Genomic DNA, 12,176 nt, shown 5'->3' with positions numbered 1-12,176 from the left:
AGAAGATGTCTAGATGGACAAGGCCAAAGCTTTAGGTTTTTGACCACCAACTGATAGACTTCACTTCCCCTATAATTATATAATTTGTTTGTTTATATTATTCACAATCAAAGTAATACAGGTAGAACCAGTTTAGGGCAGATGGTTTTTGTGGTTTTTTTTTTTTTGAATCACTTGTTTCCCATCTCATAATCCTCTTTCTAGGTCACTGGCTCTACTGAGCTGAGAATCTTTACCTAAAACACTGCAAAATGAAGCAGTGATCTGACGCCCGAATCAGTCTAGACTCCAGAGTCAAGACCCATAAAAAGGAGGGCAAGAAATATTTGCTGGTGGGAGAGCCAGAAAGGAAACGATTAACAAGCCATCAAATTCCTTCTGCAAAGGCCACATCCAAAAACTGAAACTTTTTCACTGAAACAGTGAGGAAATAAAGGGTGGGGAATGATGATTTTATATACAAAGTTGGTAACTACGGCAACTGAAGTAAAAAGAAAACAAGTCTGCAAAACAGATGACAATGTGAGTCCAGGTTATGAGAATCCAGGGAAAGAGAAAAAGGGTAAAAAGTGCGCTGAGTCAGTGAGTGAGCGAGGCAGACGGCCCGGGACTAAGAGCTTGCTCAGGGGGATGGGCTAAGCTCAGCAGATGCTCAAGGAGGGGCTGTCTGTGCAGAGGAAAGCCCTGGACAGGGAGAGGCATTCTCAGAGTCAGAAACAGCATCAGCGAGCACGAACGCAGGGAAGACTGGGGAACGCAGCCACTAGTCCCCGAGACAGAAAGGACTTTGCACAGGCAGGGCCTTGGGCTTGTTTCATGAGAAGCTGCAGCACCTGTGTTCACACAGGAGTCCCCGGCTGCCACTTAAAAACATAAGCGGCATGGGAGAACTCCGGTCCTTTCCTTCAGGCAGACTGCGTACCTGGACCTCTCCGTTAGCTCGCAGCAGGATGGAGGGAGAGGAGGTGGCACTCGATGCATTTCTGCCAAGCAGCCAGCCAGGATGAAGTAACAGGAAGAGTGCAGACCAGAGGCAAGGAGTGTGGGTGTAGACCTCCACTCTGCCCACTGGCTTACTGTGTGGTGTCTTAGTTCAAAGGAAAACTTGGGGAGACTGGGGTATGACGGAAAGATGGCTAGAATCTTGGGCAAGTCCCTGAACCTCTCTGAGCCTCAGTCTTCTAATCTACTTAACCGTGAGCTAAGTCACAGGCATGAAATACATTTTGCTGAGTGTAAGATACTTTGGGGGAACCACATCCTGACCATCACTAACATCATCATTCCCACCGGACCTCAGTTGAGTCCTAGGAAGTCACCGATTTCAATAACCCCAGCGCTGTGGGCCACAGGATAAAGGTCTCACACGTTAGGCAAAACATGAAACTGAAGTCAGAAAACGAACATGGATGATTACATCACACTTCTCAGGCTGTAACAGCCAAAACTCATGTTCTAGCCAGATCAGGCGACTTTTATTTGAAGTGATCTCCACCTAAAAAGAGACCCTTCTCCCCAAATCTCTGCAGGTATGTCTGAATGTGCACCTTAGGGCCCAGCTTGAATGCCAACCTACCTTACGCTTGCCTGATTTCCCAGTTAACTGCCCTCTTCTGACCAGCCAAGGTTCTAGTCTTATAATTTACCAAGGTGACTGTGCACTGGGGAAGGGAAAGTGGACAAACTTTCAGGGAGTACTGAACACTGGTTCTGAAATGACACTAATTCCCGGACACCCAAACGTCACTGTGGTCTACCAGTCAGAGTAGGGCCTTATGGTTATGGAGGTCAGGTGACCAATGGAGTTTTAGCTCAGGTCTACCTCATAGTGGGTCCACCGGGTCACTGAAGCCACCCTGCAGTTATTTCCCCAGTTTCAGGATGTATCATCGCAGTAGACACACGCAGCAACTAGAAGAATCCTCACATGAAGTTTACAGTCTTGAGCCAATAGAAACGAAATTTACTTGGGTTTTATAATCCCCTTGTTTGGTGTAATCTGACAGTTCCACAAGATTAATAAGAGTTAAAAATTTAGCTTTCCAGAGGGGGAGAAAAGAGTGAGTGTGTTGTTTGGAGGTGATAAGGATTTGAGGCAAATAAACTTTGAGAGCCCACTAGGCTCCAGGCACTATTTTAAAGGCTCAGTATATAAGCTGTCTCATCCTGCTGGATACTGTTTTATAGGTGGGGAGACTAAGGCTGGGAAAGGTTAAATAACTTACCCAAGACCACTGCCATGAGCAGTTGGATAGGATATGAGCCTCCACAGCCAAGTCCTTCCACCAGACCATGCTATCTCCCCCAGGTCACAGGGGGCTAAGAAATGCACTGTGATTAAAGAGACACAAGCCCACGGCGAGGACAGTTTTATTACCTTTCCCTCAAGTACGATAACCAGGAGACCATGAAATAAACTCTGTATTTCAAAACATATCCCATGCCACATTTCAGAGGGAGACAGAGAAAATGAAAGAAAAAAAAAAAAATCAAGCAGGTGTCCCACATCTCATTACTCATGGGACTAAGTAGTGCTGAAGTCCCCCCAAAAATGTGGCCTGCTTTATTTAGAAACTTGAGGCCAGCAGGCCCAGCACAAGGCTAAGTCAGTATGAGCAGTGGAAAGGCAGGCACCTCCTGGAAAGGGATACAAAATACCAGGATTTTATAAGCCTAATCCCTCCAGAAGTTAGATCTCCACGCTCTAGTCATCTCCGTTTAGACATTTCCTGAGCACACAGTGCGTGTCAGACACAGAGATGAGACGAGCAGTGGTCTCTGCCCTTACAAAGGTTTCTGATCATTAGAAGCAGAATGACTACAGTTGTGAGAATAAGGAACAGGGTCCAGTTCAGCCTGAGGAGCAGGGACAGGTGGGCAGGATGCGAGAAAGCAGGCTGCGAATCACTGCCACAGTGGTGGCCCCTGAGCTGTCTCCCAAGATGAAGAGAGTGAGCACACAGCACAGAGGGTTTGAGCTTGCGGCCGGGGACCCCAGTAATCTGGGGTGACCACAGAAGAGATGTAGTAGGAGACGGGCAGAAAGGAGGCTGGAGATGAAGAAGCTGGAGTCAGGTCACAGAAATGGTGTCTGAGAGAATAAAGGATTTGAATTTAGATTAAGAAGTGGGAAGTGACTAAAAATTCTTGATATATTTTAGAAAGGTTTACTGTTTATTGAATCTAAGAAGTCATCCATTTTAAGACACGCCATTTAAGTAAGACATACAAGCTACTGACGACACTGACACACCGCTGACTCAGCTGAGTTCAGATTTCAGAGATGTTAACGTGAGAAAGAGCAAGTCTTAGAATCGATGAAACAAGTGCCCTCTGGAGGCATGAGGAGTTCAACGTGAAGACAGACTAGCAGCCGAGAGACTCAGGAGGTTCTGAAACCCAAAGAGGTGAAGGCGGGCTGGCCAGGGAGGAGGCGAGAAGGGGGTGGAGAAAGGTCTTGGAGGTTTAGAATCAACAGAACTTAGTAACTCAGCACGTCACGTGGGAAAGTATTCTGAGAGTACTCCAGCCAATCTTCTGACTCCAAACCCCTATCTACGTAGGTGATAATTATATCCCCTTTCACAGGTGAGGGAACTGAGGCTCAAAACATTCAATAAGTTGCCTACAGTCTCACAGCTAGTTCGGGGCAGGACCCAGAGCCTCTGCAGCCAGGATTCCTACCATGACGCACCACTACTGCCTCTCTGTGCCCGTGGCAGAATTTCACACCCAGATGTTCTATTTCCCACTTGGACACAAGCTCCTCGTAAGTACCCTCTTATGTATGCCCCCAAGGCGTTTAACGTTCATCAAGTCCCTAGTGTTACAGTCCAACCACACAACATGCAGATTCATTTTTCAGTAGAGGACTAATTATGATTTAACTTAAATGTGCTGAGATGATAGCAATTTGGCAATATGTATCACAAGTCTTAAACATGCTCAATCCTTGGGGCCGGCCCCGTAGCATAGTGGTTAAGTGCGGGTGCTATGCTGCTGGCGGCCCGGGTTCGGATCCCGGGCCTACACCTATGAACCGCTTCTCAGGCCATGCTGTGGTGGTATCCCACATAAAGTGGAGGAAGATGGGCATGGATGTTAGCCCAGGGCCAATCTTCCTCAGCAAAAAGAGGAGGATTGGCAAGGGATGTTAGCTCAGGCTCATCTTCCCCACACACACACAAAATGCTCAATCCATTTGACACAAAAATCCCACCCTAAGAATATATTCTAAGAGAAGAATATCAAAAAGAAAAAAAACCTACCACCAACAGCAATAAAAAAGGAACAACGAACACCAAAAGCACCCAGAACCAGTATTCCATACAGTACGGTAAAAGTGAAGTATTAGAAACAACTGTCTGAGACTAGTTAATGGTTAATTATGGTATTGCCATTTGGTTGAATGCTTTAAAGGGCCATGTTATATTTCAACAACATTTACTTAAATGAAAAGCTAAGAGGTCACAATACATCTTAAGTTTAATGTGAAGTAAAAAATATAAAATTATAAAGTTATGCTTAAGAAAAAAAGATTAGAAAGGAATCTATAAGTATGAGTTTGCTATGACTACAGCCATCCCTGTTTTTGATTCGTTAAGAGCTGCACATTAAAATATTTTATTTACAGAAGTGGCTCAGCTGAAGATCAGTCCTGAGAAGGTAAAGACAAGGATCCACCCAGCATGTCTTCCCAAGGAAAGATGAGCTTATAGACCAAGCCCAGGTCCCAGTCTCAATGACCTTGGGCTGTGTTGTGTCACTATAGAGAGGCTGGGTCCAGTGTCAACACCACAGGGTGTGTTCAAAGTACTTTATAAGTCAAATGTCATTGTGCACTAGAGAATCCCCTTAGGGTGGTGCCAAGGCAAGATACAGTGCCCTACAGAGGCCAAGAGACCAAGTATGAACCCACAGGCCCAGCAAAAGGAAAAGGGCTATGGAGCCAGCCAGGCCTGGGGTCGTCACCACCCCCACTCTCTCACTTAAATGGCTATGTGACCCTGGGCAAACTTCTTAAGACCCCACAAATCTGTTTCATTTTCCATAAACTGAGAAATGACACCTATCTCACCGGGCTGTTGGAAGGCTTCACTGTAACATCGAAGCATCTTGCATGGTGCCTGGACACCAGAGCAGACAACTACTGGGAGTTAATTATGTCAACGTGTCTGGACACCACTGGTAGACCTCCAATATGGTCAGAAGGCAGCATGTCAACAACATGGAAATTGGAAAGAGCACTCAGACGTAAATCTAGACCCTGACCGTTCACTGGTGCAGGACTGGGAATGTTACTCAACCCTAATGGATCTTGATTTTCTCAGGTGTAAGACTAGGTTACAAAAACACCAACTTAACTTAGGATTAAATGAGAATGAATATGAAAGGCTAGCTATTAATACTTGAACATTACAGGGATCTTGTTAAAATGTGGATTCTACCAGCCATGCAGAGTGTCTGGCTCGTTTCTCTCTCCATATGCAACGGGCCTTGCCACATACCTAGGCCTTTCTTCTTGCCAGGACTGCTTCTGATTTACCCTTTTACAACTCATTCTTCCCCTGCCTTAGTCTACATTCCCAGCAGCTGTTGCCCCTTGAGCATCTCTCATGGGCTGAAGGGAAGTAACATCTGTGCTGTGTCCACCTCCTCCACAGACTGGGCACTCACAGTAGAACGAAATCAAGTATCTGGGCTCCTCACAGTGCACTGCATACAGAGCAGGTGCTCAATAACTGGGTGAAATGAAACAAGATTAGAACTGTGAGCTGGAGAGGCTTAAAAAAGAGAACAGGGAAAGTTCTAGTACAAGGCACGCAGAATATGTAAATTAAAAACAACTAGGTAGGCATCCAGAATTTATGAGTCACTAAGGAGGGCTGGTGGCCCTAAGGGTACCACCGTAGTCCAAATTTGAGTTGAAAATAAACTGATGTTCTATTAGGAACCTAAGCTCTCTTTGCGAGTTTACACTATAAAAAGCCCTACCCAATGCAACCCCAATTAACCAAAGCTCTCAATTAAGGGTTGCTTCTATCTCCTGTGGCTGGTATCTAAAATCCCCACGGTGCACAGAAGGAAGGCAGTCAGTCGGTAGCAAGAGAGAGCAGTCTGCACGGTTGTCCCAAGACATTCAAGAGTAGACCAGAAAAGAGGTACAGGGTCTCTGGCAGCTGAGACATAGGGAAGGCACCAGCACAAATCAGCAGTGCCACCAAGTACTGATTAACACATAATTAAAAATAAAGAGTAGCCATTAGTTTGAGTAAAATACAATTATGCCTATTTACCAACCAAGAAAAACAGAAGCCAGAACTTAAGCCACTTGTCTGAAGAGTGCAGCACAGCTGTTAAGGACAGCAGACTCAACCTAGGATGTCTGGGCTGGGATCCCGGTTTGGTTATTTGCTCAGCTGTTTTACACTGGGCAATTTCCTTAACGTAAGTGCCTCAGTTGCCTCACCTGTAAAATAGGGATATTATAGTACTGACTTCAGAAGGTGGTTGTGAGGACTGAATCAGTTAATCGGTATAGAGACTTTAGAATAGCACCTGGCACACAGCAATCAGTAGGTTTTAGCTCTTAGGAGGGTCAAACTGAGACTAAGACCTCTGACCCCAAGTCAAAACCGTGTTCTATTCTATCCCGTTAATTTCCAGGGCCCCTAATGTGTCCTTTTATTTATGTTAGGAGAGGCAAAGATCACCATCCAGGTCTCGGCGTTTATCTGGGGGATCTCTAAACTCTGAGGTCCCAAGCTACAGGAGAGAATTCAGAGTTGCTTTCTAGAGGCCTGGGCAGCGGGTGGCCCAGCTCTGAGCCTAAGCTTTCCCTAGGCACTCAACAGACTGGTGGGAGTCTGCCAGTCCACCACTAAGGCCCTATCTCTCTCCCCACACTAGCTCCTCCCTCAGCTCACTGAAGTCTACTTCCTTCCCTGCTTCCCCATGTCTCTACACTCCCAGAGAGAGCCTCTACTGTTATCTAGGATACCCACCACTCAGGAGTGACCCTGAGTTGTTGTCAACTGGGCATGCTGTGTCTTCTGCATGCCTCATAGAGGAACCTTTGCATAGCCTCTTCTAACACAGTGCCTGGCTCTCAGTCACCACTGGGCATCAGTACACACACAAAACTACCCCCAAGGGCCGAAATTCCCACCCATGTCAAGCCACCTAAAGGTATTGTGAGTACAGCAAACATCAAATAACTGTAAAGCATAACTAGTGCCCTAGCAGGCTGGGATAAGCTCAATTCCCAGCATTTCCAAATTTCTAAATATTCAGTTTTATGAGCCTTGAGAGCTTGTCCTGGATTTTTTTTTTTTTTGTCCTTACTTGCTATTTGTCAGAAGGACCAGCATGCGTTAGCAAGAGCACCAGCACCAGAATTTCCGAGTGTGACAATGACCTCAGGGTTCCTGCTGTCTTCCAAATGGCAGTAATCTTGAACTTAGTTTTAGGTGTATTCAGGACAGGGTCCTTTAGCAATGGAAACAAGGGGATAAAAGCAAACTGTTGGTGCCTTAACTCCTTTTTGTGAAAAGTACTTAAAAATTAAGACATCAACCAAATAATTTATAGGATTGTTAATCTGGTTTAAAAAAGCCTGGGAGGCTGGTTTGAATATTACCACTAACTCATTTGGGGCAAATTCTGTCCCTTTTCTGGGCTTTAGTTTCCTCCCCTGTGAAAAAGGAGGCCAGATCAGTTATCTAAGACAGCTACTGACTCTCTGAAACTTCTTTTCTTTACACAATGCTCTGGGCAGGACTTGTCTGGCCTTTGTTCAGAGAAAGGAAGGACATAAGACATAGAAGTTTATTAAACGAAGTTGGATGAGACCAAGAACTACATTAGTCCCCTCCCCTTTTTGATATAGGGTTATTTCTATGTCAAATAATTTCTTAAGACTATAGAAACACCCTCTGAGTAGTATTCACTAGAGTTGATACTGAAGGGGGAAAAAAACTATTCTCTATTTGGCCCACCTGTGAAATAAATTCCACTTTCTCTCCTCTACCTATCCACACAGTCCTAGGCAACCTTCTTTCAAGCCCACCTTCTCTGCTAACTTCTGGCTAACTCCTGATTATCATTCCTGTTAATTCTGTACAACAAGCTGTACAAAGCCCTTGTTAATAAGCCACCTTGCCTTTTCCTCCTGTGACCTTGATGAGCACTGAAGTCTTCTACAGGTCCTCAAACTTTTCAAATTAAGTTCCTTTGAGGCAAAGAGTGTTTTTTCTTCCCCCCTGCAAATATCACTACAGGGACTCAGTAAAAGTTATGTGGATTTAATTCAGTTGAGACTTTAAGGCAGATTAACACTTTTTGGTCTAGTTCAGAATTATTCTTATTTGTACTTGTCTAGGCAAAAGGTGATTGCAAAGGACTTTCTGTCTAATGATAAAACTGAACTAGATTATCTCTAAAATTCCTTCCAGCTCTGACATTTCGGAATGATATCAGTATGCTGTAAACCCAGTGCCCCAGGGCAGATTAAGACTGCTAAATTTTGGAAGCTGAAGTCAGGAAAACTTAACCTAGAGTGGGTCATTCTTCTCCACTTTAATATTAAAAGCAAAAAGCAAATGCCTATTTACTCCTTGCTAAATTAACACGACTTATAAATCTAAACATCAGTTTCATAAGGCGAGGCGATGTGCATTTTCTATATTGCTCTGAGCCCAGAACACTACCTAACCCATGGTAGAGGCTCAAATATTTTGAAGACTGAACAACTGAAAGGGACATATTAAGTATGTGATCTAAAGCAAAATATTTCATTTCTCTAGGCCTCAGTTTTAGCTCACAAAGGGAGGAAGAAAATACCAGTGTTTCCGTCAATTTGGGGTTGCTGACAATACAGGCAATAGGATGTGTTCCATGGTCAAACAAGTTTGGGAAACCTGAACAAGAATATTGTGACTCTCAAAAAGGATGATGGTGGAAGAGAATTAGAGATGTAGCCTGAACTTACTGTGGCAGTGAATTCCTCCTTCTCTGGAACACTTATCAACATTCCCAGGCTGTGCAGCAAACCTATGACATAGGTACCCTTATCTTATGGATAAAGGAATGCTCTCTACAGGTTTTAAACAAACTTGTCCCATGTCTCATGCAGTCAGTTCAGACAAGCCACGACTGAAAGTGAGTCTAACCCCATAGTATCAACCACTATGCTGCCACTGTTTATTGTGGAGTTTTGACAAATTCTACATGTGAGAATTTGAAGAGCATTTATAAGTAGGGTGAAGAAGCAAAGACTTCAAACCCAGGCCAAAGTTTCAAGCCTGGCATCAATGAACTGAAGGAAGAAAGGGATCCTCTAGCAAAGCTAATTCCCACACCCCAAGGCAGTCGTGTAATATAGAAGAGTCCAGATCATTCACTAACCACAGCAGAGAAGACAGTGAGAATGGAAGAGAAGACCTTGTAGAAGACAGGTAAGCTAAAAGAACCTCCTGGAAAGTCTTTTCAAGACAACTATATTCACCCTGGGGAGAGGGGAGGCTTTTCAGAATGGATGAGGCAGGGATGGACAAAAAAGTGGAAGCCTGTTTTGACAAAGGACCCCAGCTGATACTGATCATGTCCCTCAATCCGCAGTCAAACAACTGACTTGGACAGGGATTTCTCTTGGGATGGGCTTGCAGAGATCATCAAGTTGGGCAAAAGCTCCAAACAAAATGCACTATGCAACCCCACCCCAAATCCTACCCATTCTTAAAGGTCAGGTTTAGCCCATCCTTGGGGCAAGGAGGACACCATTACATGTCTGAAAGGATCTAGGCGTTGAATCAAGACAGATCTGGCTTCATATCACTTAAGCTATGGAAAATTGTAAGGAAACCAGGAGTACAACCCGACTTCCCTTACAAGCTGATTAACCTGCAACTTATTTATTCAACTCTAATCCTTACTTTCTCCATTTTATAGGAACAGGATTTGCTTTTAAAAGTTATTACCTAGGGGCCGGCCCGGTGGCGCAAGCGGTTAAGTGCGCGCGCTCCGCTGCGGCGGCCCGGGGTTCGCTGGTTCGGATCCCGGGCGCGCACCCACGCACTGCTTGGTAAGCCATGCTGTGGCGGCGTCCCATATAAAGTGGAGGAAGATAGGCACAGATGTTAGCCCAGGGCCGTCTTCCTCAGCAAAAAAAGAGGAGGATTGGCGGATGTTAGCTCAGGGCTGATCTCCTCACAAAAAAAAAAAAAAAAGTTATTACCTAAATTCACTTTTGTAAGACCATCTAGGAAATGGTTGGAACTCAGATTAGTAACCTCTCCCCCGAGGAAGTGTCCTCAGACCTTTCTAGCCCACTGGTCCTCTCCTCTCTGAACAAATCCCTGGCTACTTGTAGTCTGAACCAGACATGTGAGTACTGAGCACTCATGATGAACACACCCTCTAAATGCAGTTAAAACCCTGAAATTAGGATTGGCCCTCCCACCGCTGCAAAGCTCCCTTGCCTCACTGTGCCCCATCTTCCCTATAAGAAAAACCACTTTCAAGTCAGCCTCAGAGAATTAAAAAAAAGATTGACAATGTAAAACGGAGGAAAACATGTTAGATGTTGTCATGTGACAGCTCTAGGCCCACCTGGGGCATTATTTTTCTGCATGCCCCAGAGGACTTAGCCAGAAAACTGCCAGTTTGCTTGACTGCCTGGGATGAAGGGGCTGGGGTCTCAGAGGAAAAGGAAGACCAGGAAGCAAGAGTTTGGGGGGTGGAGCTGGAAGGTGTCAGGATATTTGGAACCAGACAGGGAGGGGGTGTGGGTGGGTCCAGTAAAGTTTTTTCTTTTTGTTTGCTTTGGGAGGGAAAGAGGAGAGGCCCTGGAGGGTGAGGGGGCTCTGCAGTTCTTCCACCAACTCTGAACCCAACCCCCTCCACTCCCGACCCGTCTTAAAAGTGCTAGACGTTTCATAATAATGGCTTACACTTATTGAGTACTTACTAAGATAATGGTTAGCACTTAACAAGCGCTTGTTATGAAAATACCAGCTAACGTTTGTGTCAGGGACTGATTCCGGGTTCTGAGAAGAGAGGAGGGCCCGAAAGCCCGGCCCCGGGAAGGAGGGTGTGTCTGGGCCCAGGGTGACAGGATCAGGACCGGGGCCTCGGGGTCCCGCGGTCAGTTTGGTCCGAGCCGTGCAGAGCAGGGGGTTCGGGCCTGCGTGGGGACCCTCCCCGACCCGCAGTGCTCCTACCTTTGAGCGAGGTCTCCACCAGGCGCAGGTAAAGCTGCGAGCTCTTGTTGCCGTGGCTCATGCGCTGGGCTAGACCGTTGCGCTGCAGGACGCACTCCTCAAACTGCACGACATTCTGGTGGCGCCGCTTGAGGCTGGTCAGGGCCCAGAATTCGGCCAGCGCCAGCTCCACGTTCTCGGGGGCGTCGCAGCGGATCTTCTTGACCGCCACCCGGGCCCCGCTGCGCCCGGCAACCGCCTCGTACACCACGCCGTAGCTGCCGCGCCCGATCTCCGCCAACAGGCTGTAGCGCGGCCGCGCAGACCCGCCGCCGCCCTCCGGCCGCCGCCGCGCCAGGTAGGCCTCGCCCGGGGCCTCGGCCGCCACCGGATCCATGGCTTGGGCCGCCGCCGGCCTCAGCTTCGCGCTGGGCGCCCGCGGCACTGGGCTTCGCCTTTTCCGCTCGGGGCTTTGTGTACCTCTGCGGGCGCCGTCCTCCTCCCCCGTTTCCATGGCTGCGGGCGGCGGGGGGAGCAGCAACGGCGCTGCCCGGGCCCCCCCTGCCTCATCCCTCCGTCCGGCCCTGGGACGCGGAGGAGCGGGACCTTGGTTTGTGACCTGCGGGCGAAAGAATCGGTTAAACGACCAGGCCGAGGCGAGGAGGCCAGGAGAGCAGCCGCAGGGCGTCCGACCTCCTCCTCCTCCTGCCGCAGCGGCCCCTTTAAGACGGAAGCCACCGCTGCTGACTGAACAGGGGAGGGGAGGGGAAAGCGGGCAAGAGGAAACCAAAGCGCAATGACTGAGAGGGGGAGCCGGAAAGAAAAGCAAAGTCTTCCCGCCTTCTTAGTTAATTTATCATGTATGAATACGAAAAACAAGGACCAGCAGTCTTCGCGATTTACGAAAATCGCCTTAAAAGAGGCAATTCGGACTGTGGAAATCTTTTCCCTGCCTGGCCCCCTCTGGGATCCCCCTCC

General features: G+C 47.1%; 1 protein-coding gene across 2 annotated transcripts in view; it reads right to left on the bottom strand.

Moving 5' to 3' along the window:
* STK35 (serine/threonine kinase 35) overlaps positions 1–12,176 on the bottom strand; it is a 43,803-nt gene that overhangs the window by 30,943 nt on the left and 684 nt on the right. For both annotated transcript variants that reach the window (XM_058563061.1, XM_058563062.1), the window contains exon 2: positions 11,220–11,817. In XM_058563061.1, the coding sequence (XP_058419044.1) occupies positions 11,220–11,817 (598 nt within the window). The remainder of the gene's footprint in view (positions 1–11,219; positions 11,818–12,176) is intronic.

This window comes from Diceros bicornis, chromosome 19 (genome assembly GCF_020826845.1).
Source record: "Diceros bicornis minor isolate mBicDic1 chromosome 19, mDicBic1.mat.cur, whole genome shotgun sequence".
In the NCBI taxonomy this organism is placed as follows: Eukaryota; Metazoa; Chordata; class Mammalia; order Perissodactyla; family Rhinocerotidae; genus Diceros; species Diceros bicornis.
This window is presented reverse-complemented; position numbering and strand designations above follow the sequence as displayed.